At 46.1% G+C, this 26269-nt stretch overlaps 1 protein-coding gene across 4 annotated transcripts in view; it reads right to left on the reverse strand.

Annotated features, from left to right (window-relative positions):
- Positions 1-24030, reverse strand: part of dpf3 (double PHD fingers 3) — a 126980-nt gene extending 102950 nt beyond the window's left edge. For all 4 annotated transcript variants that reach the window (XR_013579501.1, XR_013579500.1, XM_078562895.1 and 1 more), the window contains exon 1: positions 23952-24030. Coding sequence is in view for 2 of the 4 variants with exons in the window: in XM_078562895.1 (XP_078419021.1) it covers positions 23952-23983 (32 nt within the window). In the remaining 2 variants the exon portion in view is untranslated. The remainder of the gene's footprint in view (positions 1-23951) is intronic.
- Between the last annotated feature and the right edge of the window lie 2239 nt (positions 24031-26269).

Genomic DNA, 26269 nt, shown 5'->3' on the forward strand with positions numbered 1-26269 from the left:
GGGGATATTATGATATATTATTATAATCATGAGATTACAGATTGTAGTTGTATATAATTCAGCTGCTGCTAATGGCCCATGTGCCTGATGGTTGACCAGTCTCAAGTTGCTAGATCTGTTCGAAATCTATCCCATTTAGCACAGTGGTAGTGCCACTCAACCTGATGGAGGGTCTCCACAAGGACTGTGCGACGGTCACTCCACCGATACTATCATGGACAGATGCATCTGCAGCAGGCAGGTTGGTGAGGTTGAGGTCAAGTGTGTTTTTCCCTCTTGTTGGCTCTCCCATCACCTGTTGAAGACCCAGTCTAGCAGCTATGCCCTTTAGGCCTCGGCCAGCTCAGTCTGTAGTGGTGTTACTGAGCCACTCTTGGTGATGGACATTGAAGTACCCCACCCCAGGTACATTCTGCACACTTGCCACCCTCAGTGCTTCCTCCAAGTGGTGTTCAAAATGGAGGAGTACGGATTCATCAGCTGAGTGGGGGGGGGTGGGTACATGGTAATCAGCAGGAGGTTTCCTTGCCCGTGTTCAATCTGATGCCATGAGACTTCATGGGGTCCAAATTCAATGTTGAGGACCCCCCGGGGAACTCCTGTCCAACTGTATACCGCTGTGCCGCCATCTCTACTAGGACTGTCCTGCTCGTGGGACAGGACATGCACAAGGATGGTGATGGTGGTGTCTGGGACATTATCCATAAGGTATGATTCCATGAGTATGACTATGTCAGGCTGTTGCTTGACTCGTCTGGCACAAGCCCCCAGATGTTAGTAAGGAGGACTTTGCAGGGTCAACAGTGCTGAGTTTGCCATTGTCGTTTCTGGTACCTAGGTCGATGCTGGGTGGGCCGTCCAGTTTCATTCCTTATTGACTTTCTAGTGGTTTGGTACAACTGAATGGCTTGCGAGACCATTTCAGAGGGCATTTAAGGGTCAACCCCATTGCTGTGGATCTGGGGTCACATGTAGGCCAGACCAGGTAAGGACAGTAGACTTCCTTCCCTAAAAGGCATTCATGAACCAGATGGGTTTTTATTGACAATGATTTCATGGTCATCATTAGACTTTTAATTCCAGGTTTTTAATGATTGAATTGAATTTCAATTGAATTTACATCTGCTGTGGTGGGATTCAAACCATGGTCCTCAGAGACCTTGGATCTCTGGATTACTAGACCAGTGACAAAATCACTACACCACTGCCTCCCCTAGCTCTATTACTAACTGCAAACAGGGTATTTTAGACAGTATTACAGTTCTGCTGAAGGGTCATGAGGACTGGAAGCGTCAAGTCTTTTCTTCTCCGCCGATGCTGCCAGACCTGCTGAGTTTTTCCAGGTAATTCTGTTTTTATTTTAGACAGTTACTGTTAGTAGAACATTTGAAGAACAATCAATAAAGTCCCGAAGGCTTTGCTGGTAGAAAAAAGGTATATTGGTTACAATGTGGCATATACACTTAAATGCAGAGGCAAATTAACCCATTGATGAGTTGAGAATTTTCAGTTGTAAAATAATGAAATGAGAAACTGGATTTTTTTTTAAAAGAAAGATTAACAATGTCTACATGTCTGTTTCTGAATATGTTACATCACAATGAGTAAAATGCCCACTCAACACACAGGTCAAAAACAATTAGAGTTCAACACTAAAATAGACTCAAACATTTACAGCACAGAAGGAGCCCATTCGGCCCATCGTGTCCACGCCCATCAACAAAGATCTGACTACACTAATCCCATTTTCCAGCGCTTGGCCCATAGCCCTGGAGGCTACGGAAACGCAAGTGAACATCTAAATACTTCTCAAATGTTACAGGCAGAGAGTTCCAGATTCCTACCACGCTCTGGGTGAAATAATTTCTCCTCAACTCCCCTCTTAGCCTTCTACCTCTTACCTTAAATCTATGCCCCCTGGTTATTGACCCCTCTACTAATGGAAAAAGTGCCTTCCTATCCATCCTATCTATGCCCCTCATAATCTTATACACCTCTATCATGTCCCCTCTCAACCATCGCTGCTCCAAGGAAAACAACCCAGCCTATCCAATCTTTCCTCATAGCTCAGACCCTCCAGCCCAGGCTATATCTTGGTAAATCTCCTCTGCATCCTCTCCAGTGCAACCACATCTTTTCTATAATGTGGTGACCAGAACTGCACACAGTACTCCTAAATAGCGTTTTAGTGTTTTATACAGTTCCAGCATAACCTCCCTGTTCTTGTATTCTATGTCTTGGCTAATAAAGGCATGTATCCCATGTGCCTTCTTAACCACCTTATCTACCTGCCCTGCTACCCTCAGGGATCTGTGGATATGCACACAAGGTCCCTCTGATCTTCAGTACTTTCCAGGGTCCTACCATTTATAGTGTAATCTCTTGCCTTGTTAACCCTCCCCAAGTGCATTACCTCTCAGTTTTCTGGGTTGAATTCCATTTGCCACTGCTCTGCCCACCTGACCAGTACATTGATATCCTCCTGCAGTTTACGGCTATCCTCCTCACTATTTACCTCCCTTCTAACTTTTGTGTCATCCACGAACTTCTTGATCATACCCCCTACATTTAAGTCCAAATCATTTATGTACACTACAAACAGCAAGGGCCCCAGCACCGAGCCCTGCAGAACACCACTGGAAACAGGCTTCAGTCACAGAAACGTCCCTCTACCATCACCCTCTGCTTCCTGCCTTTCATTCAATTTTGGATCCAATGTTCCGCTTTGCCTTGGGTCCCATGGGCTCTTACTTTCTTGACCAATCTGCTATGAGGGACCTTATCAGAAGCTAAAATCCACGTAGACCACATCAAGTGCATTACCTTCATCAGCACTCCTGATAACCTCCTCAAAAAATTCAATCAAATTTATCAAACACGGCCTTCTCTTAACAAATACATGCTGACTATCCCTGATTAATCCGTGTCTCTCCAAGTGCAGATATACTCTGTCCCTCAGAATTCTTTCTAGCAACTTCCCCACGACTGAGGTTAGACTGACTGGCCTGTAATTTCTTGGTCTATCTCTTCCTCACTTGTTTAATAATGGGACAATGTTAACAGTCATCCAGCCCTCTGGCACTTCACCTGTGGCCAGAGAGGATTTGAAAATTACTGCCAGGGCCCCTGATATCTCTTCCCTTGCCTCCCTCGACAGCCTGGGATACATCTCATACAGTCCTGCGGATTTATCACTTTTAAGGCCACTAAACCCGCTAGTACCTCCTCTCTCTCTATGTTAATTTGCTCTAATATTTCACAGTCCTCCACCCTAATGTGTATACTTGCGTCGTCCTTTTTCAATGTGAAGACCAATGCAAAGTATTCATTGAGGACGGTACCCATGTCTTCCGGGTCCACATACAGATTACCTCTATGGTCCCTAATTGGCCCTACTCTTTTTCTAGTTATTCTCTTGCTCTTTAGATATTTAAAAAACCCCTTTGGGTTTTCCTTTATTCTACCTACCAATGCTTTCTCATGCATTCTCTTAGCTTTCCTAATTTCCTTTTTAAATTCCCCCCTGCACTTTTATACTCCTCTAGGGACTCTGCCATATTGAGCCCTGGTGCTATTGTACGTAAAGGCTTAATTTTTTTTTTTTATTTGTTCATTGGATGTGGGCGTCGCTGGCCAGAGCAGCATTTATTGCCCATACCTAATTGCCCTCGAGGTGGTGATGGCGAGCCGACTTCTTGAACTGTTGCAGCCCTTGTGGTGTAGGTACACCCACAATGCTGTTTGGAAGGGAGTTCCAGGATTTTGACCCAGTAACAGTGAAGGAATGGCAATATAGTTCTAAGTCAGGATTGTGTGCCACTTGGACGGGAACTTGCAGGTGGTGGTATTCCTTTGTTTCTGCTGTCCTTGTCCTAGGTGGTAGAAGTCATGGGTTTGGAAGGTGCTATCGAAGGAGCCTTGGTGGTTTGCTGCAGTGCATCTTGTAGATGGTACATATTGCTGCCACTGTGCATTGGTGGTGGAAGGAGTGAATGTTTAAGATGGTGGATGGGGTGTCAATCAAGCTGGCTGCTTTGTCCTCGATGGTGTCAAGTTTCTTGAATGCTGTTGAAGTTGCACTCATCCAGGCAAGTGGAGAGTATTCCATCACACTCCTGACTTGTGCCTTGTAGATGGTGAACAGGCTTTGAGGAGTCAGGTGGTGAGTCACTCTCTGCAGAATTCCCAATCTCTCACCTGCTCTTCACAGCATTTAAAAGGCTGGTCCAGTTCAGTTTCTGGTCAATGGTAGCCCCCAGGATGTTGACAGTGAGAGATTCAGTGAAGGTAATGCTATTGAAGGTCAAGGAAATATGGTTAGATTCTCTCTTGTTGTAAATGGTCATTACCTGGTATTTGTGTGGCATGAATGTCACTTGTCACTTATCAGCCAAAGCCTGAATATTGTCCAGGTCTTGTGGCATATAGACATGGACTGCTTCAGTATGAGGAGGTGCAAATGGTCCTGAACATTGTGCAATCATCCGCGAATATCCCCACTTCTGACCTTATGATGTAGGGAAGGTCATTGAAGAAACAGCTGAAGATGGTTGGGCCTAGGACACTACCCTGAGAAACTCCTGCAGTGATGTCCTGGAGCTGATATGACTAGCCTCCAATGACCACAACCATCTTCCTTTGTGTTAGGTATGACTCCAACCAGAGGAGAGTTTTCCCCGATTCCCATTGACTCCAGTTTTGCTAAGACTCCTTGATGCCAACTCAGTCAAATGCAGCCTTGATGTCAAAGGCAGTCACTCTCACCTCACCCCTGGAGTTCAGCTCTTTTGTCCATGTTTGGACTAAGGCTGTAATGAGGTCAGGAGCTGAGACGCCCTGGCAGAACCCAAACTGAGCGTCAGTGAGCAGGTTATTGCTGGGTAAGCAGCGCTTGATAGCACTGCTGTTACAGACAGATGGAGAGAGAAACTGTACTTCTTTATCCTTTCCCCATCTGTCCATAAGCAAAAGTGTTTTTGAATGATTTTTAAATTAGGCTGTGGCATGTTGCCCCAACCCCTGAGTTTGTGGGGTCCAATTTTACAGGTAACATGCAGCAAAATCACATTATGATTAACTCAGTAGGTTAGCTTGTTCACATTCAAACCCACACAAATAGTAAGAGGGATAGAAAAGAGAAAGATTTACACCTTTTGGGAACAAAGCAGTAAAATAACCACAAGAATGAATATTAGTTCATGTGATTTCAGAAGTCCGAGAAGTCAAAGTCCAGACTGTTTCCTTTGTGGTGGAGTTCAGTCCAGATGAGTTTCTGGTTGGAGGCAGCAACATGAAAATCCTTGAAATAAATGATGATGCAGCACAATGGGGCTTCTGTGCTTAGACTGCTTGGCAGGTAATGATCAGAGACATTTACAATCAAACAGGCTTCGAGGAGTTGAGAGAGGGTGGTGGCTGCTTGGTTTGCAGGGAATCAGCTCGAGTCCTTTCCAGTTGGTGTTAAATCAGCAGACTGAGCTGTGAGGCTAGAGATGTAATATTAAAACAGTCCAAAAGGCTAGAAGCATGGGGGTCATGTGACAAGGCCCATTAATGAGTTAATTGCAGCCCCACAAGCAGTTTCTTTGCTTCTGGCCAAAATCCATTGTTTTCCTTTGGAGTGAAATGGTGGCTGTTAACATCTCTTCAGGTATAACAATTTTCAATGTCTTTGTTTATTTTATCCTCCCAGCTGGGGGAAGTCAGTTCATCTGTTAGTCATCTAGTTTCATGATCATAATGTGGCCTTACAATGGGGTGTGATATTCCACAAGGATGGAGGGTAGAAGTCATTTGTTCTTGTAATCTCTGTGGAAGTTTCTGCAACAGATGGCCAATCTTGGGTCATGTGACCTATAGCAGCCATCTTGTGATTCAGCAAAATTCCATTTAAAAAAGCAACAAAAAGAAAGTTTTGATATACACAGTTTTGATTTCTTTTCAGTGTCATGTCAAAAAGACCTGTCGACAAAACTTTCCATCACTTTCCATCAAGAGAGTAGACTGATGGGGCAGTAATTGGCCAGGTTGGATTTTAAGGTAGAGGTAGATAGATTCTAGGTAAGCATGGGGGTGAAAGGTTATCAGGGAAGGTGGAATTGAGAAAATGATCAGCCATGAATTATTGAATGGCAGAGCAGACTCAAGGGGTCAAGTGGCCTACTCCCAGTCCTAATTCGTATGCTCATATCCTTCAGTTGCTCAAACTCACAAGATTCAGCTGGACATCTCAATGCAGTCACATACTGATCAATGTTCTCCCCCTCTTCCTCAGCTCTGGTGTTGAACATGTAGCGTTCATAGGTTAACATTAGTAAATGGCTCAAAATGGGTCCTTATGGCCTCTAAAATTTCACAAGATCGGCTTATCTGCTCCTCAGAGAAGTCTAGGTGCAATACAGCTTACAGTACTCTTTTATTAGAACTGAAAACAGTGGCAATTTAGTTTTGCCATTCAGAGTGGAAGAATTTCCAATTTATTTTCAAACCTCCTTCATCTCCATAAGGTCAGAAATGGGGATGTTCACTGATGATTGCACAATTTCAGCACTGTTCATGACTCCTCAAATACTGAAACAGTCCATGTTCAAATGCAGCAAGGCCTGGACAACTTTCAGGCTTGGGCTGACAAGTGGCATGTAACATTCATGCCACATAAGTGCTGGGCAATGACCATCTCCAACAAGAGAGAATCTAACCATCTCCCCTTGACATTCAATGCATTACCATCACTGAATCCCCCACTATCAACATCCTGGGGGTTACCATTCACCATAAACTGCACTGGACCAGCCATACAAATACTGTGGCTACAAACAGGTCAGAGGTTGGGAGTTCCGCAGCATGTAACTCACCTCCTGACTCTCACAATCTACAAGGTACAAGTAAGGAGTGTGATGGAATACTCTCCATTTGCCTGGATGAGTGCAGCTCCAACATCACTCAAGAAATTTGACATCATCCAGGACAAAGCAGCCCACTTGATGGGCACTCCAATCACCGCCTTAATACATTCACCCCCTCTGCCATAGTGTACCACCTAAAAGACACATGGCAGCAATTCATTAAGACTTCAAAAACACTTCTCAAATCCAGGATCTCTACTCCCTAGTCAGACAAAATCAGCAGGAGCAGGGCAACACCACCACTTGTAAGTTTCATCCAAGTCACACTCCACCATGACTTCACTGTTGCTGGGTCAAAGTCCTAGAGCTCCTGCCCTCACAGCACTGTGGGAGTAACTACACCATACTACAGCATGGACTATAGCACTTCAACAAGGTGAGTCACCACCACCTTTTGATGGGTAACTAAATGCTGGCCTTACCAGTGATGCCCACACCCCGAGAATGAATGCATTTTAAACTGGAATAGGAAAACGTAAAAATAAAATCTCCATCTCCACTCGCCAAGCATTTAAAAGCTGAACAAAAATGTACATCATGATTCTGTCCTTGTTGAATGAAGTGTACAGATTTCTTACTATGAATGACAGACTGCCCCAGAACTGTGATGTAAACAGAAGTTTTTTTAAAAAATTAACCAGTTCTACCAAGTTATCACAACAAATTTTACAGTTCCCCAAATTTCCCACTGGGTTTACCATGAGGTCTCAGGTTCTTTCTTTCTCTCTCTCTCTCTCTCTCTAACCTACGATGAGTTAACTTTACGAAGCTGGAGGGGTTGCACCCCAGCAGGACCAGGTCCAAAATCCTCACAGAGGTTTCGCTAGTACTGTGGTGGAGGGTTTAAACTAAACTGCCAGGGGGGTGGGAACACGAGCGGGGAGGCAGAGAGGGAAACAAAAGTAGGAATGAAAGGCAGAAAAGTAGAAAGCAAAAGTAGAAGGCAGAGGAAACAAGGGCCAGCAGCAAAGAGGGCCATAGTACAATAAAAGATATGTAAAACATTAACAAGGACAAGTCTAAAGGCACTATATCTGAATGCATGGAGCATTTGCAATAAGATAAACGAATTAACAGTGCAAATAGATGTAAACGGGTATGCTATGATTGCGATTACAGAGACATTCCTGCAGGGTGACCAAGGCTGGGAACTGAATATCCAAGGGTACTCAATATTTAACAAGGACAGGCAAAAAGGAAAAGAGGGTGGAGTAGCATTTTTAGTTAAGGGTGAAATCAATGCAACAGTGAGAAAGGATATTGGCTCAGAAAATCTAGATGTAGAATCAGTCTGGGTGGAGTTGGGAAGCAAAAAGGGGCGGAAAACATTAATGGGAGTTGTCTACAGGTCTCCAAACAGTAGTGGTAAGGTAGGGACGGCATTACACAGGAAACTAGAGATGCATGTAACAAAGGTGCGACAGTAATCATGATTGACTTTAATCTACATATAGACTGGGCAAACCAAATTAGCAATAACACTGTGGCAGATGAATTCCTGGAGCGTGTACATGATGGCTTTTTAGACCAGTACATCAAGGGACCAACTAGGGAACAGGCTATCCTATATTTGGTATTGTGCAATGAGAAGGGGTTAATTAATAATCTTGTCGTGTGGGATCCTTTAGGGATCAGTGACCATAACATGATAGAATTCTTCAATACTATGGAAAGTGAAGTAGTCCAATCAGAAAGTAGGGTCCTAAATCTAAACAAAGGGAACTACGAAGGTATGAGGCATGAGTTGGCCAAGATAGATTGGAGAACTTCATTAAAAGGTGGATAGGCAATGGCTAATATTTAAGGAACGAATGTCTGCATTGCAACAATTATACATTTCTTTCTGGCACAAAAACACAACAGTAAAAACAACCCAATCATGGTAAACAAAAGAAATTAAGGATAGTATTAGATCCAAAGAGGAGTCATATAAAGTTGCTTCAAAAAGTAGCAAGCCTGAGGATTGGGAGAAGTTTAGAATTCAGCAAAGGAGGATCAAGAAATTGATTAAGGGAATAAACTTGCAAGGAACATAAAAGCGGACTGCAAAATGAGTATGTGAAAAGGAAAAAGATCCAACAGTAGTGAGAAGTGACTGAGAAGCATTCTGGGAGAAGTCAGCGCAGTCACTGCAACTCAGAAGGTGATCGAGGAGGACCCACTGTCAAAGAACGAAATAGCCCCAAACATTACATTGCTGTAGTGTTTCCATCCCTCCCTCCTCCTCAAACCAAAAAAAAGAGGGAGAGGCAGTACCTTCAGGAGTGCACCAGATCTGCGACCGACACTCTTCTGAAAGTGGATTTTTAAAAAAGCAGCTGATTGGCGAGTAAATCCTGGTGCGTTTTTTTTCAATCTATTAAAGTAATTCATTGCTTAATACTGAGGTAAGAGCTAAAAATGTATAGAGTAGTACTGTACAAGTATAATTAGTCAAGAAACAAGGTTCCTAGATAACATAAATAAGGCCCCGAGCTAGCGTATTTTAAGGGAGTAACTAGCTTAATCGAGAGGGACATCATGGCAGGAGAGCTCAGACCCGTGATATGCTCCTCCTGCAGGATGTGGGAAATGAGGGACGCTTCCAGCATCCCTGGTGACTACGTGTGCGGAAGGTGTGTCCAAATGCAACTTCTAGCTAACCGGATTTTGGAGCTGGAGCTGTGGGTGAACTCATTGTGGAGCATCCGCGATGCTGAGCAAGTCGTGAATAGCACGTTTAGCGAGGCGGTCGCACCACAGGTAAAGATTACACAGGCAGAAAGGGAATGGGTGACCATCAGGAACAGTAAAAGACTCAGGAATGTAGTGCAGGAGTCCCCTGTGGTCATCCCCCTCTCCAACAGATATACCGCTTTGGATACTTATGGGGGAGGGATGGCCTCTCAGGGGAAAGCAGCAACAGCCAAGTTTACGGTGCAGTGGGTGGCTCTGCTGATCAGAAGGGCGGGAGGAAAACAAGTGGCAGGACTATAGTGATAGGGGATTCAATAGTTAGGGGCACAGACAGACGCTTCTGTGGCCACAAACGAAAATCAAGGATGGTATGTTGCCTCCCTGGTGCCAGGGTCCATGATGTCACGGAGCGGCTGCAGGACATTCTGGGGAGGGAAGGTAAACAGCCAGTGGTCGTGGTACATATTGGTACCAACGACATAGGTAAACTAAGGGATGAGGACCTGCAAGCTCAGTACAGGAAGTTAGGAGATAAATTAAAATGCAGGACCTCAAATGTAGTAATTTCAGGATTACTCCCAGTTCCACGTGCTAGTGAAAGCAGGAATAAGAGGATAGACCAAATGAATACGTGGCTGGAGAGATGGTGTAGCCGGGAGGGATTCAGATTCTTGAGGCACTGGGGCCAGTTCTGTGGAAGGTGGGACCTGTACAAACCGGACGGGCTGCACCCAAGCAGAGCTGGAACCAGTGTCCTTGCGGGGCTTTTGATAGTTCTGTTGGGGAGTATTTAAACTAGTGTGGCAGGGGGATCGGATAGGTCAGATTCAGATCAGAAAAATGGAGGTAGAACATTAGCTAGGGACGTTGTGATAGACATGGAGTTACAGGAGAAGCAAAGTTTACAAAGTGTTCAGCAAAGGAAATTGACGGGGTTAAACTGTTTATACTTCAATGCAAGGAGTATTACAAACAAGGTAGATGAGTTAAGGGCACAGGTAGATAGATGGCAGCAGGATGTCATTGCTATAACAGAGACCTGGCTAAAGGAGGGACAAAACTGGCAGCTTAATATCCCTGGTTATGTTCTTAAGACGCAATAGAGTAGGAGATAAAAAAAGGTGGGGTAGCACTAATGGTTAAAGAATCAATTCCAGTTGTGAGAAGGGATGATATACTAAATGGATCAACAAACGAGGCTTTATGGATTGAGCTTAGAAATAAAAAAGGAGCAGTCACACTACTGGGAGTATACTACAGACCCCCAAATAGTGAAAGGGAGATAGAAGAACAAATGTGTAGGCAAATTTCTGCTTGTAAGAACAAGAGGGCAATAATAGTAGGAGACTTCAACTATCCTATTATCAACTGGGATTCAAACAATATAAGGGGTACTGAGGGAGAAAAATTCATAGTGTGTCCAGGAAAATCTTTACAACCAATCAGTGACAGTTGGCGACCATATCGGGGACAATGATCACAATTCAGTTAGATTTAGCATTACCATGGAAAAGGACAGAGATAAGGCAGGAGTAAAAGTCTTGAATTGGTGAAGGCAAATTTTGCTGAAATGAGAAGGGACTTGGCTGAGATGGACTGGACAGCACTGCTAGAGGATAAATCAGTGGAAAACCAGTGGGAAGCACTAAAAAGCTAGATCCCCTACAAAAATAAGAGTGGCACTGCCAAATCTAGACCTCCCTGGTTGTCTAGAGGAATACAGGGGAAGATCAAACCAAAAAAGCTTACAAAAGGCACAAAGAACTACTCACTGCAGATAGCCTAGACGAATATAGGAAGTGCAGGGACGAAGTAAAAAAGGAAATAAGGATATCAAAGAGAGGGCATGAAAAAAGATTAGCAAGTAAAGTTAAAAAGATAACCCAAAGATGTTTTACCAATACATTAATGCTAAAAGGTTAGTTAAGGAAAAAGTGGGACCTATCAGAGATGGAAACTTGTGTGTAGATGCAGAGGCTGTGGGAAAGGTTTTGAATTAATATTTTGTCTCTGTGTTTACAAAGGAAAGGGAGGATGTAGATATAGTAGTCCAAGAGGAACACTGCGAGATATTGGACGGGATAGTCATAAAGAGAGAGGAAGTACTCAAAGGGTTGAAATCCTTGAAATTTGATAAGTCACCAGGGCCAGATGGATTGTTTCTGAGGCTGCTGAAGGAAGTCAGGGAGGAGATGGTAGATGCTCTGAGGATGATTTTCCAATCTTCACTAGATACAGGGAAGGTACCAGAAGACTGGAGAAATGCAAACGTAGTTCCATTGTTTAAGAAGGGATCAAAGGAAATGCCAAACAATTATAGGCCAGTTAGTCTTACATCGGTGGTAAGCAAATTTAGTAGAATCAATCCTGAGAGATAGGATTAACTGTCATGTGGAAAGGCATGGACTAGTCAGGAAGGTCTTGCCTCACAAATTTGATTGAATTCTTTGAGGAAGTGACAAGAAGAGTTGATTAAGGTCATGCAGTGGATGTTGTGTACATGGATTTTAGCAAGGCATTTGACAAGGTCCCACATGGCAGATTGGGATTCAGGGTAATGTGGCAAACTGGATAAAAGGTTGGCTCTGTAACAGGAAACAAAGGATAATGGTCGATGGATGCCCTTGTGAATGGAAAGTTGTTTCCAGTGGTGTTCCACAGGGCTCGGTGTTGGGACCCTTGCTGTTTGTTATATATATTAATGATTTGGACGTGAACGTGGGGGGCACGATTGGGAAATTTGCAGATGACACAAACATTGGCCGAGTAGTGGATAGTGTAAGAGGATAGCCATAATCTCCAAAACGATATAGATGAGTTGGTGAAGTAGGCAGTAAAGTGGATGGATTTTAACATAGAGAGGTGAGGTCATACATTTAGGGAGGTCAAACAGTTACAGGGATTACACAATAAATGGGAATATACTAAGAGGGGTAGATGAAGTGAGAGATCTTGGCGTACAAGTACACAGGTCCCTGAAGGCAGCAGTTCAAGTAGACAAAGTTGTAAAGAAGGCATATGGAATGCTCTCTTTCATTGGCAGAGGTATAGAATATAAAAGTTAGGATATAATGTTGGAATTGTATAAAACACTGGTGAGGCCACAACTGGAGTATTGTGTGCAGTTCTGGTCACCACATTACAGGAAGGACGTAATAGCTCTGGAGAGAGTGCAGAGGAGGTTTACAAGAATGTTGCCAGGGTTAGAAAAGTGTAGCTACGAGGAGAGATTGGATAGGTTGGGGTTATTTTCCTTAGAACAAAGAAGGCTGAGAGGTGACTTGATTGAGGTGTACAAAATTATGAGGGGAATAGATAGAGTGGACAGGATAAAATTGTTTCCCTTGGTGGAGAATTCTAGAACCAGGGGGCATAGATTCAAGATAAGTGGCAGAATGTGTAGGGGGAACATGAGGAATAACTTTTTTACGCAGAGGGTAGTGGGTGTCTGGAATTCGCTGCCCAAGTTGGTGGTAAAGGCAGAAACTCTAAACTCTTTTAAAAAGTACCTGGATCTGCACCTTAAGTGCTGTAAGCTGCAGGGCTATGGGCCGGGTGCAGGAAGGTGGAATTAGAAAGGGCACCTGGGTGTCCTCAGGCTGGCATGGACAAGATGGGCCGAATGGCCTCCTTCTGTGCTGTAACATTTCTATGGTTCTATTAGTGAAGACAAATATAGGTCCCTTATATTCCGAAATGGGAGAATTTATAATCGAGAACAAGGAAACAGCACAGCAATTAAGCAACTGCTTTACTTCTGTCTTCAAGGAGGAAGACACAAGTAACTTTCCAGAAATGCTGGGAAACCAATGGCTCAGTGAGGAGGGAATGAAGGACATTAGTATTACTAAAAAGAGTGTTGTAGAAACTAATGGGACTGAAAGCCGATAATCAGCCCAGGGCCTGATAATCTACATCCAGGGTACTAAAGATGGTCATGGAAATCGTGGATGCGTTGATTGTCATCGTCCAAAATTCTGTAGATTCTGGAACAGTCCCAGCAGACTGGAGGGTAGCTAACGTAACTCCACTCTTTAAAAAATGAGGGGGGGGAGAGAAAGCAGGGAATTACAGGCCAGTTAGCCTAACATCAGCAGTAGAGAAAATGCTAGTCTATTATAAAGGATGTGATAACAGGGCACTTAGAAAAGATCAACGGGATTAGACAAAGTCAACATGGATTTATGAAAGGGAAATCATGTTTGACAAACCTACTGGAAATTTCTGAGGATGTAACTAGCAGAATAGGGGAGAACCAGTGGATGTGGTGTATTTGAATTTTCAGAAAGCTTTTGAAAAAGTCCTACATAAGAGGTTAGTGTGCAAAATTATAGCACCTGGGATTGGGGGTGATATATTGGCATGGATTGGGAATTGGTTAGCAGACAGGAAGCAGAGAGGAGGAATAAATGTCTTTTTCGGAGTGGCAAGCAGTGACTAGTGGGGTACCACAAGGTTCAATGGTTGGGCCCCAGCTATTCACAACATATATCAATGATTTGGATGAGGGGCCCAAATGAAATATTTCCAAGTTTGCTGATGACACAAAACTTGGTAGGAATGAATGTGGTGAGGAGGATGTTTAGAGGCTTTAAGGTGATTTAGACGCGTTGAGTGAGTGGGCAAATACATGACAGATGCAGTACAACATGTTTAAGTGTGAAGTTATCCATTTCGATAGGAAAAACAGAATGGCAGAGTATCATTTAAATGGTGATAGATTTGCAAATGTTGATGTACAAAGGTGTCCTTATACACCAATCACAAAGCAACCATGCAGGTGCAGCAAGCAGTTAAGGCGGCAAATGGTATGTTGACCTTCATTGCAAGAGGACTTGAGTACAGGAGTAAGGATGTCTTGCTACAGCTGTACAGGGCCTTGATGAGACATCTGGAGTAGTGTGCAGTTTTGGACTCCTTACCCAAGAAAACATATACTTGCCATAGAGGGAGTTCACAAGGTTAATTCCAGGGATGGCAGGATTGTCGTGTGAGGAGAGATTGGGCTGACTAGGCCTGTCTTCACTGGAGTTTAGAAGAATGAGAGGGGATCTCATTGAAACGTATAAAATTCTGACACGGCTGGACAGACTGGATGCAGGAATGATGTTTCCTTTGGCTGGGGGGTCTAGAACAAGGGGTCACTGTCTCAGGATATGGGGTAGGCCATTTAAGACTGAGATGAGGAGAAACTTCTTCACTCAGAGGGTGGTGAACCTGTGAATTTTCTACCACAGAAGGCTGTAGAGGCCAAGTCATTGAATATATTTGAGAAGAAAATTGACAGATTTCTAGACTCTAAAGGCATCAAGGGAAGAGAACGGAAGTGTGGCATTCAGATAGAGGATCAGCCATGATCACATTGAATGGCGGAGCAGTCTCGAAAGGCCGAATGACCTACTGCTGCTCCTATTTTCTCTGTTTCTATGAAAATGCTAGGTGGAAAAAGACCAGCTGGCCCATCAAGACTGCCCTACAACTGCACCAGAGTTAAGGATCAGGAGAAAAAAAAACAGCCAGGGATTGTGCACCTGATCACTGTCCTAGGAGACTGCACCCTCTCACAAAATGCTCATCTGTGAAGTCAACAGAAACAGGATAGAACCTGTCAAATTGCTGGAACAACGGCTGCTTGGCAGAGAGCACCAAACCATAACAAGAAGGAAGAAAATTCATTGAAATAGAAAATAGAAGGGAACTCATAAGAGTTTAAGAAAATACAATAACTGGTAGAACTCATTAATTAACCAAAAGTGAATGCCAAATTTAGGAAGCTTGTTAATAGCCAAAATAATGTATTCCGTCCCCCACCAAAAATTAAGCACAGTTGTTCTTGGAACAATTAGTGATGACAGGGATTCTCTGATAAACACCATGCTAACCAAACTCCCACAGGCAGGTAAGATATACCATGAAGAGCACTGGCTTTCATAGAGACTATCGCACTAAATTTTAGGAATGATGATATTTCATACAATTCATTTGGTGAAAATTAGGGACAACACTACAAAGAATTACTGTGGGCATACAGTTCATTAGAAATGCATCTCACTGATTTATTTTACATAAAGCATTAAAACATGGCTACACTTTCTTCCCCTCGATTATAAATGGAAAATCTATTCACAAATTACTTCATGAAAAAGGCAGATTTCAAATAAAAATCAAAATATGTTGGCAACACACATCAAATAACTTATGAAGAATTAAACCTTTTTGCAACGCTCAAGAGACTGACCCAGAATCTGAGGAGCTTTCAGCCACATGTTCATGCTGTCACAACCCTCCAGGGATAGTGCACTGTAATATCAAGCCTTAACATCTCCCCGAGCCACGACAAATGTGAAAAAGTTTGATCAAACCATCATATTGCCCCAATTCTACCTAACTGTTCAATTTAAGTTAACAGAATACGAGCACCAGGTTTGTAAACTTAATAAGTAAATAAGTGTTTATTGAACAAACTGTGGCAAAAGAAAGAAATGTGAACTGCAAATTCCTAACTCTATAACCTAAACTCTACCCCTACATGCACATACAAGACACATAATACACATCAAAAACATGGATTTTAAGGGTGGAATAAAACAGTTCAATAGCACCAATTCTGAAGTATAGGATTCGATGGGTTGATTTTGATCGATGTCTTCCAAATTCCTTTCAGTTCTTGTTGATGACACGAGGCGGTCTTCCAGCACTTTCAGTATTTAGTTCAGGTTGAGCACATGCCTTTCAATGTCTCTAACAGTGATTTTCCTCTTTTGCCTCTTGACAGGGGTTTTGAGAGAGAGAGAGAGAGAGCAGGTTATGGAGATATGAGAAGAAAAAGCCAGCTAGCTATTACTGTGGAATTACTGGAATCTTCCACACACAGGAAGGGTTTTAGGTCCTTTTTATTTCAGGCTAGAAGCTATTCAGCAGCACTGCTCTCACACAAAAACCCGGTCACCTGGTCAGGAGCCAATTAAAATGCTGTTGTCAGGCTTGACTGGTCCACAACTCCTTTCTGGCACCATCCTGTCTTTCATGGCACACTGTTCCAGGACTGCAACATTGCATATATCTCTCATCCTGTTCCAGTGAACCTGCCTTTCAACCTGCAGCCATTGTAATCTTAATCCATAGTCCAACAGAAATAAAAAGATATGTTCCTTAGAATGCCATCACTAAAACCACCTATTTTCATTTTAGTAGCATCGCCTAACATTGCCACTGTGTCAACTCATCTACCGCTGAAACATTCATTAATGCCTTTCTTACCTCTAGATTTGACTATTCCACTGAAATCGCGGCCGGCCTCCACAGTCCACACACTGTGAACTTCACTATGTAAATAGCAGACAAAACTCTGCAGCTCACCACCTAACTTGCACTAAGTTTCATTCACCCATCATCCTCACTTAATGACCTACATTGGTTCCTGGCCAAGGAAAGCCTCAATTTTAAAATTTTCATCCTTGTTTTCCAATCCCTCCATGGCCTTGCCCACCAACACCACCTACACCTCCCTGCCTTCCTTCCTTTCTTTCTTCCTCCACCTGTCCCTCCCACCCCCCCAGCAGCACTTTCTTGGTAACCTCCTCCAGCCCTAAAACTCTCCAAGTTATCTGCTTTCCTATAGTTCTGGCTTGTTGAGCATCTTTGCTTTTAATCACTGCACCACTGGTGGCCACGCCTTCAGCTACCAAGGTCATAAGTTCTGCATGCCCTACCTACAGCTCTGCATCTTGCTTTTCTCCTTTAAGATGCTCCTTAAAACCAGGCTCTTTGACCAGGCTTTCAGTGTGATTTTGTGAATATTTCCTCATTTGGCTTAGTTCATATCTTGTTTTGTAACGCTCCTGTGAAGCAAATTTGGGCATCTTGGGACATTTTATGTTAAAGTGCTACATAAATACAAGCTGTCATTGTTGTGGGCTGGGGCATCTCCTGTGTGCCTGATTCGGCAGACATTTTCCTGCACCCTACAGCTCAAATTGTGCACTGTAAACTGCTAGAAGTAAAAGCTGATAACAGGGTCAATGGGCCATCTGGGATCTTAATAAACAATGGGACTAACAGTCTATCTCCGTACCCAATGAGATAGAAGGAATAATGAGGAAGGAAAGAGGGTGAATTAGAGTCAAATTCATGGAATCATAGAATGGTTACAAAATAGGAGGCCATTCAACCCGTCATATTGTGCTAGTTACAGAAAGAAAAATGAAAGAGAGAGGGAAGATTGGATTAAGAAAGCGAAAAAGAGTGACAAAGAAAAAGATTAAAAATTAAACCGTAAATTTTAAAAATCTCTAGCAACAATTTACTATCCATAATTTCAACTGTTCTCTCTCTGGGCCCTGAGTGCTTGATTAGGATTGCAGAAAGATAAATCTAGTCATTAAAGGGGTTCATATGCTGTTAAGTACCAGCCCTAAATTTCTGCTGTGTGTGTAATTGAAGTGCAAATGCAGCAATTTTTTTGGAATTCTCAGGGAGGTTGAGGGTGAGCTCCCGGTTCTGAAGGACTGACAAATTGCTGAATGATTTAGGCAATAAGAACATAAGAAATAATATAATAATGGGATGTGCCATTAAACTCACCATACTTTCCAGCAAATTCTGGCCCTTCATTATCTCAAGTGTATTTTTTGGAAAGATTTTAATAGGTACAGCTTGAAGAATTTCACCACACTGAAATATGATGCCCTAAGCTTTAACTTACAGATTCAAATAGAATCTGGACAACAGTTTTCAGGAGTGGTTGACATTGCTAGACAGTGAAGCTAAAATTACACACCTCAATAAACTAATTTCCCATGAACTATTGGTGAAAAAGGCAGACCCAACAAAAGCAAGCAGCTGGCCCAACAAAATAGTTTACAAAACCTTATCTGCCCAAGCATGACATGGTATAATTATTCTGAGACATGAAAATAATGTTGCCTTGTAAAATGAAAACTCAGTGGAATTGTATTACACAAGATACATTATAGTAAACAAAACATTTGCCAGCAACTGGCCAGCAATGTAGCTGTATTGACTGGATTTAGCAAAAATGGGTGGGTTGGAGTCAGGCTAGATGTTAAAATTTTTAAAAATCCAAATCCCAGCTCCAAACCGCTTCCTTCCTAGTCTAATGGAGACAGGACAGGGGATGGAGCAGGCAGCCAAACCACTCCCAAGAGGCAGGTTTCCCATTTAGATATTATAACATGGCTGGCAGCCTCTGGTTTAACATGGCTTGCAGGTTTCACACCGGGTGGCTGGAATTCAGGGGTATGGGAAACCATGCAACTCAAGGGAGGCGAGGATAGCATGGGAGAGAAGCTGAGTGCCTTTGCAGAATTGACTGCAAGCCAGGAGTTGGGGTACTTCCTCCAACCGCCTCAACTTCCACTCCATCAGATCCCTCCCCCTGCCTGGTACAAAGACCCATGGGTGGCACAGATCAGACCCTCTCACAGGATCCGGAAGACCTCCCTCCACCGTTGCCAGGGTAGTGAATACACCCACTACAGCTCTGAAGTGCATCCTACCTGGGTGGAAGCTAAACCTATCAATATCAAATTCACTGCTTGGCAGGTAATCTGCCAAGGCCAAAAGACGCATGCCGAAGCTCTGCAGCATGTGGGAAACCGCGGCATTGGGTTTCCTGTTTGACACTCCACCCTCTCCCACCTTGACGCGCATCAGCATTGATCTTAATTACTGGCAGGAGCTTACTACCAATCGCTCATGATGACAACTTGTCCATCAAGATGCATCATGCTTCAAGTTCTGACTCAATAGTGAGGTAGAGCAACAGCAGAGAAGGAAAGCAAAGGAAGAAAACTTTGCACTCCGGACCCCACTGTCACATGGGATGTCCTGCCTCATGTGCCCAAAGACCCACAGGTCAAAAATTGGCCTCCTTTCACATGAACACCCATGGCAGAAACTGAGTAGATGCCATTGTTGAATTAAGGGACATGTTCAAAATGATGAATCAACATTATAGAAGATTGACACTGCTGCATTCAATAACTTGAATTTATACAGTGCCTTTGGCATAGTAAAACATCCCAAGGTACTTCACAGGAGCGCAAATCAAACAAAAATAATTGATACCCAGCCACATGGAGATTTTAGGACAGTACAAAGAAGCCAGTTTTAAGGAGCATCTTAAATGATTAGAGAGAGGTAAAAAGACAGAAAAGATTAGGGGGGAATTCCAGAGCTTAAGACAATTATAGAGGGCTAGAAAATAGGATGTGCAAGATGCCAGAATTGAAGGTATCCAAGAAGATTGTAGGGTTGGAGCAAATTACAGAGGTAGGGAGGGGAAAGGCCATGGAGGAATTTGAACACAGGGAAAAGAAGTTTAAAATCAAGGCATTGATTAACTGGAGCCAATGTAAGTCAGCAAACTCAGGGATGGGGATGTTCATGTGATGAATATCAGTGTTTTGGATAACCTCGAGTTTACGGAGCAAATGAGCTTGGTCAAAAGAGCTTTGGTCAGGTTCAGCCTGGAGATAACAAATACCTAGATGAGAGTTCCAGCAGCAGATAAGCTAAGGCAACCGCAGAAATTGGCAATGTTATGGAAGTGGAAATAGGCAGCCTTAGTGATGGTACAGATATATGGTCAGCTCAGGGAAGTGAGGTTGTGAAGAGTCTGAAAAGGGGATGAAATGGGTGTCTGGGAAACAAACTGTATTATTAAAGCACAGAGCAATAAACAAGGAATAAATAATAGTGAAACATGAATATTAGACACCTCAGGGCTCACTGGTGTATTGCGCATGATTGCCAATATTCATTAGAATATTCCACCAGCAATAAAAAAAGACAATTACATCCAAGAATAAACTACAGCATTCAATCGTGTGTGGTTAAACAATGACTGACTGCTCCCTACAGAAATTAATGATCACCATAGAGTACTTTGAAGAAGGAACAGTAATAATGAAACCCTGCTCAGGTGCCTCTTCATTCAACCTTTAACAGGAAACAGTATATACAACATTTTAATGCGATGCTCCCTTAACTAAATCTAATGGCAAGAAAAACCGAGCGGAAATCCCATCTGAAAGGCAACTTTGGCACCCTTGGATATAGAGCTGTATATGTAAAGATGACATTGACCTTATGCAGATAGTGAATGAAGAGATGCACAACATGATTGTTGGTTCACAAGATAATTTGACAGAAGCACATTCAAAGTCATTTTCAAAAAGTACATGTCAAGTTTAACAATGGGGGAAGTGGTGCAGCCACTGTGTGTTGCAAAGGCTGATACATTACCTAGGAGATCCCACCTCACATGAGCAAACAGTTCTACATCAAAATAAGAACAAGGTTTTCACATGTGTGTAGATAACGACAAGGAAAAGACAATAAATTCACTTCCAGAAGTGAACAGTAAACAGCATGACAGCCTACCCAGCCCCTGACTGATTCCCAATACCCCTGGCCATACCCCACCTCCCCGGCCCAAACCCACCTTCCCATCTCCCCCGGCCCTGGGCCCTCATGCCCCCCGCTTCCCATCTCCCCCGGCCCTGGGCCCTCACGCCGCCTCTCCACCTTCCCATCTCCCCCAGCCCTGGGCCCTCACGCCGCCTCTCCACCTTCCCATCTCCCCCGGCCCTGGGCCCTCACGCCGCCTCTCCACCTTCCCATCTCCCCCGGCCCTGGGCCCTCACGCCGCCTCTCCACCTTCCCATCTCCCCCGGCCCTGGGCCCTCACGCCGCCTCTCCAACTTCCCATCTCCCACAGCCCAGGGCCCCTCCCCAGCTTTCCATCACCCCCATCCTGGCTGCCCATGCACCCCTACCCCTCCCCTCCTGCACATCTCCCTCACGGCCCCCTCCCCTCTCCCCTACACCCACTTACCCTTCCATCTCCACCAGCCATGGCCCTAATGCTCCCCCCGTTACCATCACTCCCACGCACCCCCCAACTGCCTTCCTCTTTACATCTCACCTGAACCCCCACCTCAATCCCATCTCACCAGTGCCCCTGCCCCCTTCTAGCCCCCCCAGAAATCCGTCCCCTTCCCATCTCCCCTGGCCAGTCCCATCTCCCCCATGCCCCCTCCCCCCAACTCCCCCGCACCCTTCTCCTTTCCCCCATGCCCCCTCCCATCTCACCCACACCCTTGTCCCCTCGGTCCTGCCCATCTCCCCCACACCCCCACCCTCTCCCATCCCCCCCCGCGCCCCATATCCCCCCGCTTCCTCCCCCTATCATCTGCGCCCCGCCCATCTCACCAGCGCCCCCGCTTCTTCCCCCTATCATCTGCGCCCCCGCCCATCTCACCAGCGCCCCCGCTTCCTCCCCATCTCCCCCACCCCCGCTTTCTCTCTCCCTCTCCCCCGCGCCACCTCCCATCTCCCTGGTGCCCTGCCCCCGTCCCTTCCCCCCTCCCCGGTGCCCTGCCCCCTTCCCATCTCCCGTGTCCCAACCGTTTTTCCATCGCACCCAGCACCAGCACCCACGCTGCCCACCCCGCCCACCCCACTTTTCCCATCTCCTCCTGCACCTGCTCGTCCCCTTCCCATCTCCCCCACACCCCCTCCCCAGCCCCACCCCTCTCCTCTCCCCTTCCCATCTCCCCCACACCCCCTCCCCAGCCCCACCCCTCTCCTCTCCCCTTCCCCACCCCTCTCCTCTCCCCTTCCCATCTCCCCCACACCCCCTCCCCAGCCCCACCCCTCTCCTCTCCCCAGCCCCACCCCTCTCCTCTCCCCTTCCCCACCCCTCTCCTCTCCCCTTCCCATCTCCCCCACACCCCCTCCCCAGCCCCACCCCTCTCCTCTCCCCTTCCCCACCCCTCTCCTCTCCCCTTCCCCAGCCCCACCCCTCTCCTCTCCCCTTCCCCACCCCTCTCCTCTCCCCTTCCCCACCCCTCTCCTCTCCCCTTCCCCACCCCTCTCCTCTCCCCTTCCCCAGCCCCACCCCTCTCCTCTCCCCTTCCCCACCCCTCTCCTCTCCCCTTCCCCAGCCCCACCCCTCTCCTCTCCCCTTCCCCACCCCTCTCCTCTCCCCTTCCCCACCCCTCTCCTCTCCCCTTCCCCACCCCTCTCCTCTCCCCTTCCCCACCCCTCTCCTCTCCCCTTCCCCACCCCTCTCCTCTCCCCTTCCCCACCCCTCTCCTCTCCCCTTCCCCACCCCTCTCCTCTCCCCTTCCCCACCCCTCTCCTCTCCCCTTCCCCACCCCTCTCCTCTCCCCTTCCCCACCCCTCTCCTCTCCCCTTCCCCACCCCTCTCCTCTCCCCTTCCCCACCCCTCTCCTCTCCCCTTCCCCACCCCTCTCCTCTCCCCTTCCCCACCCCTCTCCTCTCCCCTTCCCATCTCCCCCACACCCCCTCCCCAGCCCCACCCCTCTCCTCTCCCCTTCCCATCTCCCCCACACCCCCTCCCCAGCCCCACCCCTTTCCTCTCCTCTCCCCTTCCCATCTCCCATGTGCCCCCCACCCCATCTACCCCACACCCCCAATGCCGTCCCATCTCACCCAGCACCAGCACCCACACTGCCCACCCCATGTTTCTATCTCCCCCCCCGCACACCCTCGCCTCCTTCCCATCTCCCCCACGCCCCGTTCACCCTTCCAATCTCCCCCACGCCCTTGCCCACTTCTCCCTCTCCTCCCTCATGCCCCTCCCCTTCCCTGTACCCCTGTCCCTTTTCCATCTCCCCCTTCCCACCCTCCCATCTCCCCCTTCCCACCCTCCCATCTCCCCCTTCCCACCCTCCCATCTCCCCCAGCCCCAACACCCAAGTCCTCAATCCTCTTCCTGCCATCTATCCTCAGCCCTATCCCCCATGACCCCCTCCCTATTCCCACCTTCCCCTTCCCTGGCCCCGCCCCTTCTCATCTCCGCCCCTTCCCTTCCCATCCCCACTGGCCACGCCCCCGCCCCCTCCGCATGTCCCCAACCCTCACCCCCAGCCCCGCCCCGCCCACCTCCCCTAGCTCCGCCCCGCCCACCTCCCCTAGCTCCGCCCCCTCCCTTCCCATCTGCCTCTATCCGCTCTCCTTGCCCCACCACCAGCTGAGTCTCTGCAATAGTATTGAAGCTAGCGGTTCCGAACCTGTACAAGAGGTAAAATAGGTAGCAGTTCCTTCCCATTACAGAGCAATAGCTCGGCGCTCGCCTCGGACCACCCCCAGAGCTAAACGTCAGCACGGAAAAATGCACTCTCCGCCCGCAGGCTGACAGCTTCCCCCAGGAGCCACAACAACCCACCGCAAGCTCACGATAAAACCTGCAATAACACATCCACAGCAAAAACCGCAGAGCAGGTTGGAAGCCAAGGGCCGCCCTTCTGCTTCCATTCTGCTATCACTCTATTGCCTTCCTATTCCGCCGCTCGCTCTCTACACTATTCGCCTACTCACGATTTAAGAGGATTCTGAATGACAGTCGCCATTTTGCTACAATGTAACAGTCTCCGACTGAACGTTCTTAGAATGCCACATCAGCCAATCGGTGCACATTACCGGACAGGGAGGCGGGGCTGTAGCTGTCCAATAGAACGGCCCGTCCACCCTCCATCTGATTAGCAAAACCATGTGCTGATGGTGCTGCTTCGGGAGGGCTGGACTGGTTGTTGGGTCCAGACAGCTGGGCTCGTTCCAGTCTGAAGCTGCTGGATTCTCCGCTGGGTCCAGAGTTAGATTCAGTCAGTACCTGTTCCACGCGCTGTGCTCGGTGCTGGGCTTTGCTGCTTCCAGAGCGCTGGGTCCTCAGTTTTGAGCAGTTGTAATCGCTTGCACTTCGCTGGCTCCCAAGTACTGGGTGCTATGTTGATTTTTTTTGGAGCGCGGGCTCTGTGATGAGTTTGGTGCACGAGGCTCGGGACCATTTCCTGGTGCAGGAACACTTGGTTCTTTTCCGATTCAATGGCGCTTGGTTCTCTGGCCATTCCAGATCTTTGGCTCTGGAGTGATGGACCCTGCTGGTGTCAGAGCGCGAAACTCTGTTAGGTGCAGAGATGTGGCCTTTGTGCCGGACATTCTGTGTTCGGTTTTGGGTCTGGAGTGCTAGGCTCGACGCTGCTTCTGTAATCCTCAATTTTGCACGGTTGCAATCGCTGTAGCTCATGTCGGGTCCGCCGCCCTGGGCCCTGTATAGCTTCCATACCTCGGGACTCTGCAGCTTTGGGATGGGGGATTTGCTGCCTTATTTTTCCTTCTTTAGATTTTCTTTCCCATCGCCCTCCCCCGTTCTGCCTTAAAGGCATTGCCTGGCTATAAATTACAGTCCTCGGGGTACCTAAAGCTTCCTGATATCCATGTATACCCTTTACAGCAGGAATGACGAGATTGCAATTAGGGAAGGAAGCCTCATACTGCGGAGCAGCCAAGCCCTATGTAAATTAAGGCGATGAATCAGTTGGCTATTTACCAAGGTCACCATAGGTTTAAATCTTCCATCGCACAGGGACATCTGGATTAGCAGTGAAGCTTTGCTCACTTCTAACCATAAGCTTAGAATAATCCAATATAAATAGCTCTACGACAAAACCATGTCTTTTCTGACCTTTGTATTTTTTACTTGCTCCTGAAAAAGTTGACTCATTGGGCGGGACATTCCGCAGGCGCTGACAAGCCCACCAGTGTTCTTCCTGTCTGAACTGAGGGGCTGTTAAACATTGAGGTGTCACAACCAAGCTGTTCCTGTCCTTCCCTGCTGAAATATTCACGTGGGCAGTCATTATAAAATGATCAAGAACAGAAGCTTGGCTGATATTGTTTCTCCTTAATGTGGCTTCCAGTTTTGAGCATTCATACTTTACATTTCCGATTCGGAATGTTACAGATTCAATAAATGTATCATGCTCCCAAAGCACTTTCTACGCTGCACGACTATCATCTTGCTTCATTTTATTGAAGTTTCAATAAAAATTAGTGTATTCACAACTACTCCATCCTCCTATGTGTCGCATCACATCAGGATGAATAACATTATAGTTTTAAAATATTGCAGCATGGAACATTTATTCACAGCCTGCCAGACTTCTTTTCTTCAAGACCTTCCTGTTTTCAATGTAGATGCTGCTGATTCGACCTTGCAAGTATTCGGGATAATATTTTTCTTTAAATCATAATTTATTTTTAATAAATGTGCACGTCCTGCCCCTGTTTCTGCCACTTCCACTGTCATTTGCCTGGCACCCATTCTCATCCATTATACTCTCCACCCATTTTGGCCCATTACTTGCCCGTCATACATTCTAAGTCATCATTACTCCTCTACCACGCACTCTGAACCACTGTTATTCTCCCTCCAACCATTCTGGACCACCATTCCTTCCCTGTTACCAATTCTGCCCCACTCATTCTTACCCACCATTACACTATCTCCACTTGTTTGCAGCAGCCATTCTGCTCTTCCATTCCCTGCTATTATTGGCAACTTCCCATCTGTTTTAGGTTACTCCCTAATCACCTGTATCTTCCTGTAGGTTGGATCTTGGCAATTTTGGACCTTAGGCTATGTTCTGCGATAAAGCACTCCTGTCATGTCCTTCTGGGCCTGTCCCTATTCTAGTACATCCATCTTTTCACATTTCCAAGCACTTTCTTTGTCTATGTATAGCACTTAACAAAAAACACATATCTTAATGCTGGAAACTAGTCTTAGTTCAGGGTGGAATAGGGATAAGGATGAGGAGGGACTGGACTGAGGGGAAAGGGACTGGAGTGTGGGATAT

The sequence above is a fragment of the Cetorhinus maximus genome, chromosome 18, assembly GCF_964194155.1.
Source record: "Cetorhinus maximus chromosome 18, sCetMax3.hap1.1, whole genome shotgun sequence".
Classification (NCBI taxonomy): Eukaryota; Metazoa; Chordata; class Chondrichthyes; order Lamniformes; family Cetorhinidae; genus Cetorhinus; species Cetorhinus maximus.